This window comes from Galeopterus variegatus, unplaced genomic scaffold (assembly GCF_000696425.1).
Source record: "Galeopterus variegatus unplaced genomic scaffold, G_variegatus-3.0.2 Scaffold936, whole genome shotgun sequence".
Classification (NCBI taxonomy): Eukaryota; Metazoa; Chordata; class Mammalia; order Dermoptera; family Cynocephalidae; genus Galeopterus; species Galeopterus variegatus.
Genome location: NW_007727047.1, coordinates 373,005 through 378,681, shown reverse-complemented (window position 1 = coordinate 378,681; position 5,677 = coordinate 373,005). Strand labels below are relative to the sequence as shown.

The 5,677-nt window shown below is 43.9% G+C and overlaps 1 protein-coding gene across 1 annotated transcript in view; it reads right to left on the bottom strand.

The window, feature by feature from the left end:
• Positions 1-1,473: 1,473 nt before the first annotated feature.
• Positions 1,474-5,677, bottom strand: part of RBPMS (RNA binding protein with multiple splicing) — an 81,666-nt gene continuing 77,462 nt past the window's right edge. The window contains exons 6-7 of the mRNA XM_008573586.1: positions 4,414-4,544; positions 1,474-1,693 (exon numbers count right to left, since the gene is read on the bottom strand). Coding sequence (XP_008571808.1) covers positions 1,562-1,693; positions 4,414-4,544 — 263 coding nt within the window. The 3' untranslated portion in view covers positions 1,474-1,561. The remainder of the gene's footprint in view (positions 1,694-4,413; positions 4,545-5,677) is intronic.

The following is a 5,677-nucleotide window of genomic DNA, read 5'->3' as shown; positions in this document are numbered from 1 at the left end:
TGAGTCCATGTGGGCTCAGCACTACCCAAGACACCCCCTCCCTCTCATGCTCTATGCACTTAAAACACACCCTGTGACAAATCAGAAGTCCTTTGTGTCTTTTTTATCTCAGTATTCTCTATAAGGCATAGTCAGCGACAGCAAAGGTGCTTTGTGAAGTGGTTTTTTTTTTAAGTATGTTTTAAGGTGAAGTTGCACCCTGCTGAGTAAATGCTTAGATGTGGTGGTGGTGGTGACAGCCCTGCGGTTTAGGCATCCCACACACCATTGCTAGGTCCATCTGTCCCTTTGTAATCTCCCCTCCCTCTTTGCCTATGTCTCTTTTCCCATGGTCCATTTTTGTATTTATTTTGGGTTTAACATTTATAATTTTTCCAGTGTGTCACAAGGGACCTCCCAAGGGCCTTTTTAATGTACAGGTAATACATTCCAGTCGTAACTTGTACAGCAGCCCTGTAAGAATTCTGAAAGAGCTGCTGACGGGGCAACTGAGGCCTCTGAAGAAAAAACAGGTTACCAGAACGTTCTCTCTCAGTCCTACTTACCTGCAAAAGTTTCTGGCCCAACAATGTAACTGACTCTAGTAGAGGGTACATGGGGTTGTATTTCTAGAACGTGGCAAGGACAGCATGCTTTCTCTCTGCCCCCTCAGCAGGAAGACTAAAAGCAAATACAAACCCAGACTTCAAAAGCAGAGATGTGTGAATGTGAGGTGACAGGAGCAGCTGTAGCTTCTCTCCAGAGTATAACCTTCCTGAAAGCAATAGACGAAACCTTCCTCTCCTAACCAGTGACTTACATAATAAAAATTGTAAATACCAATGACCTTGAAAGTAAACTGAATGATGAATTCTAAAAATGTTAATGATCTTCTTAGAAATCAGATGTCTGCTGCAGAATTGCTCCTTCATCTCTAAAAACAAAGCACTACTGAGGCTCACAGTCCTACTACCTTATCCAATAATTTCTAAAAAATGGGATTTAAGGCAAATAAGCATCTTCAATTTAGAGCTGGGAAATCTGAGGGGGCACCAGATAACAACTAAAGCTGGGGCAGAATTAGAAATGTGACTCAATTCCTTTTCAGTGGCAATTTCTGTCTCTTGGGTCCTCCTTCCTCTCTGGAACACAGCGGGCAGACAGGAAAACACATCCATTTGTTTCAGACAGGCTTCCACTAGCTAGACACACCATCTCTGCTGAAGAGAGATCTGATAGATGACCCATGGAGGCTGAAGTGAGAATCTTCCAATACGCAGCTCTTGGTGATTCAGGAGCCCAAGAAGACACAAGCAGCAGCAAGGAGGCCTCGGCTCTGGTGCCTTGTCACCCCAGGATGCTTCTGAGTCCTTTTCCTATGCAAAATATATTTAGTGCTATGGGCCCAGTTCCCCTGAAATCTCAGTCAGAGATTAACACCTTAGCTCCGAAATTGTAACACCGTGAAAACAAAACGCCGTAGTCTACTCGAGGTCATTTTTGCTCTGATTAAAATTTTTATTGAAATCTCTCAAATGCACCAAGAAAGTTTTTGCAAAGGGGGAAAAAATAGCTAACAAATTCAACATGGGAGCTCCCTCTGCTGGTCTGCAGTAGGTTGATATGTTACAAACACATTCCCAGAGACAAATCTAATTTGCTGGAGAAGTGGACAAAAGACAGGTGTGTTGGGCTTTGCCTCAGGAGAGAAACACTAGAAGAAAAAAAAAATCCATGTCTCAAAACAGAGCACAACATTGCTAAGAAAAGCAAAATTACTTAAAAGCCTCTCCAAAGACATTATAAGATTTCCAGAACAAAAACTGAATTATCCACTAAGGGGAGATGCTCCACTTGGGCTTTCCCTTCTCTGTCCTACCGTCAGTTAATAAAGATTCTCTTAGACCCTTTGGGTGAAGGTTATGTGCTGATTCCCTTGTCTTTGCCTCCAAGTATCTTCTTACAGGCTTCCCATCTACTTAGAGAAGAAAGATCCAAGGAGTTGACGGAGTGACAAAGTTCCACTGAGGAATAAGTCTTTGGTGAGCAAACACCTCAGAGTAGAAAGAGCAAGGCTTGGGAGTCAGGTGAACTGGGTCTAGCATGGTACAGCCACTTCCGACTTTGGGTAACTTTCTCCATCTTCTCAGGTCTGTTTCCTCATCTGTAAAATGGGTCAGACCAGCTGATTTGTAAAGCCTCTACCAATTCATTCTATGATTCTTATACTAGAAAAATAACTTTACATAACCATTACTTTTCCATGAAATCTTTAGGATATAGAGTCCAAGACTACATTGGGAATGACTCCAAGCAAGAAAAACAAGAAGCAGGGTTGAACACATGTATCTCACCAAATCTAAGATGGATGTGGCAAAGCCAAGTTGATTCTAGGCTGAGAAAGTGTCAAGATCAAGGAAACACTCATGGGGGCGGGTGCCAACATGGGCACTGCATCCCATTAAGTCAAACGGCTGAGTCCACCTAATATTGGCACTGTCTCTCTCCATCCTTCCTTGTAATGGCACAGGCTTTCTAATCTCTTAAAACTCTTTGGGTCCTTCTCCCACCATATCCCCAGAATCATTTCTGATTTCATCCTTACATGAATGGAGCAAGGACAGATGTTATGGCCAACAGCCACCATTTCCAGTCCTTGGTGGCCATTATCAACTCTTGACTATCCAGGGTAATGGTGAAAGGCTTTGTTGCTGATTAACCAAACCCATGGATGTTGGGAAGACTATGCAAACTTGCACTGTTTCATGGCACTTATTAATATTTGTCTTAATTGCCAATTGATCTGAATCTTGGCATTCTAGAAAGAGGAGAGGAGAGAAGACATATCATCTACAGATGGGGTGGGGGTGGGAGGACAAACAAAAGGGGCTCTTTTAGTAGCTCCATGTCATCCACAAAGTTATCTGCAGCACACTACAGACATACTGATGACTCAGCAAAAGACACCCCCAAGTTTACGTTTTATACCCTCTCACTCCCCTGCTACCTACCAGTTGTAAGGGTTACCAAGCACCAACATGGACAAAAAGTAGAAAAGGCAACAGGGGGAGGGAAAGCAACAGGCACAGTTAATCCTGCTGCTTTATTTTCGGTGCCAAGTGCACTCACTACCACCATGCACGTTTTTCTCTTCTCCTTGTACTGCTTCCTACCTCCTCCTTCCAGCACGGACGGTAATCGCTATGGGGCCCAGGCACCAAGGGCTTCTCTTTGTAGTTGCCCGTATGGTGTCTGGATCAATTGGGAGAGCAGCCCCAGGAAGGTCGTCAATATACACACAGAGCATTGAAAACTCAGCTGAAAAAAAAAATATCCAGCCAACAACACTCCTCACCCTATGGCTTTCAAGAACCCTCACTGGGGGCTGCTTGTAGGTATCTTAAAATAGTGAGTTCTGTAGAACATAAAAGAGTTTTAAGTCAGAAAGAAGAGTTTTCTGCAAACTGTTTATTCATCCAACCATGTAAATAAACACTAAACAAAACAAACAAAAATCCCACCTTTCCAGCCTGACAATTTTTAAAAAACCAGGCTGAGTTACACATGCAGTAAGACAAATGAAATACTACGTCCTGTCTGTTTACTACTGATCATCACTCTCTGTGGGCCAAAGAATGAGTGGCTATTTCCAAAGGTGACTCTTGCTATTGATTACCACTACTTGCACTAAAAGCAAAGCTAAAAGAAACATTTTCTCCAAGGGGAAGAAAAGTGTTAGTATGTAGACAGTAATCTTTGTGGAGAATCAAGGGAGTTTGTTTATAAAACTTAGGCAATTCTTAAAAGCAAGCTGGTCAGAACAGAGATCTCTAACTTGAACTTTAATTACATTCTAGACACTATATTGCATCTCCTTTTCTATAAGGCTTCCTAAAAATGCGAAAAAAGGAACCCTTAATCTTTTCTGTACCATATGTAAGAAAGCGTAAAGTCTTCCTCTTGGAAGCTTCCCCTTTGATTGCTAGATTTTCATACAACACAAAAGCAAAAATCTCTCAATACACAGCAACACATGCAGACGCACAGAACTCCTGCTACAAGTGTATGCCTCCCTCTGCAGACCATCCACACGACAAGGCACACACACCTACACTCTGGCGATGTCCTCTAGCTAGCTGGGAGCCAGGGAGGTAACCTTGCCCCAGTCTTTCATGTGTGATATGAGGGTGAAATCATTAGGGAAGAGAGAGGTGTCAATTGGGGCAAACATCAGGCAGTGGGTGATATCATTGCTGTCAGACGGTCCTCGTAAGTCCTGGAGGAGTGTCAGCTTGATTTAGAGGGGATCATTAATCTCTTGAAAGTGGATCTGTTAGCTGGGTAGGTGTTAGTTGTATGGTGTGCTCTGGGGAACCAGGTTTGAAAGGACTGGTGGTGGAGTGAGTGAAGTCGTGGCCGATGGGTATAAATTACCTGGGCATGCAGTGAAGCGGGATAGGTGAAAGCAGGAGGAGGTAGAGCAGGCGCTAACTCCGCTGGGTACAGAGGGTACGGGGCCCACACTTCAGGGCTACTGGGGTAAAGTGCAGGCACTGTGAGCTCATCTGCAAGAAAAGAATAAGGTAAGAGTTAGTGGTTAACAAACAGCTGGTTTCAAATCACAAAACACCCAATAACCCCGAGCCCCATCATTGTCAGAAGTAAACTTACTCTCACCCTATGAACAGCCTCTTGGTTGTGGTCCCCCAAACTCTACACAAGGGAACAGTAAATACAAAACAAAACAAGCAACAACCATCTGCTGCCTGTCTGGCCTGCTGAGATGGCAGGCCCAGACTCCGCCTTGGACACTCTGATGTCTTTCCAACCGTAGCTGGGGAACTCAAGACCAGTGGGAACTTCCTGCACAAAACAGAAAACGTGGTCCTCTGAGGAAAAGAAGGAAGAGAAAGAACCAGTAGGAGATATCCCATGAGACCCACTGCAGAGTCTGGGAGAACACGGGCTTACTGGCAGGACCCCAACACACTGGAAAAACTAAGACTTTTCTGTTTATCAAGTATAATTACAATTGACAAACAAATCTTCCTCATCAACCGTTTTTCATTTAGCCTTCAGAAGTACAGGGTCAAACATTGTGATTGCAGGGCATTTAAGATGTTAAAAAATTAAGAGAATGGAAGAGAAAAACCTTGAGCACCCTGAAGAAAGTTAAGCTCCACGAAGACGCAAATAAGAACATTTACAGTTGCTATCTACACTATCTTCTAGGGAAAAAAAGTAAGTCATGTTGCCAAATGCTTGGTTTAAGTGTTCCTTGTGCTGCTCCAGCTCCACTCAGGTCAAGCTGCAGTTTGCTAGACTGCAGGGCAAGTGCCTGGGCCTCACAATGCACCGGGAAGCAATCCATTAAAAGTAACAGCAAACACACGAGGGAGCGTCTCAGCAAAGGCAAAAATAAAATCAGTCAATAGGTATGAATTTAGACCCTATGAAGCAGCAATCTCAAAATATGCTTTTATCACCTGTCAAAATCTGAATTCAAGTACAACAAGGACATCATCCAGGACTACTGAGTGAGTCAGGAGAAGGTGACTCGATAAGGCCATTAGTAACTCTGCTGTTCAGGACCTTCCAGAAGTCTACGGTGCATCTGACCCAAGGTCACCAGAGTTGCACCACTCCTTCCCACCACCTAAGAAGCCATTCCAGGCCTGCTGTCCACCCCCCCCCCCCC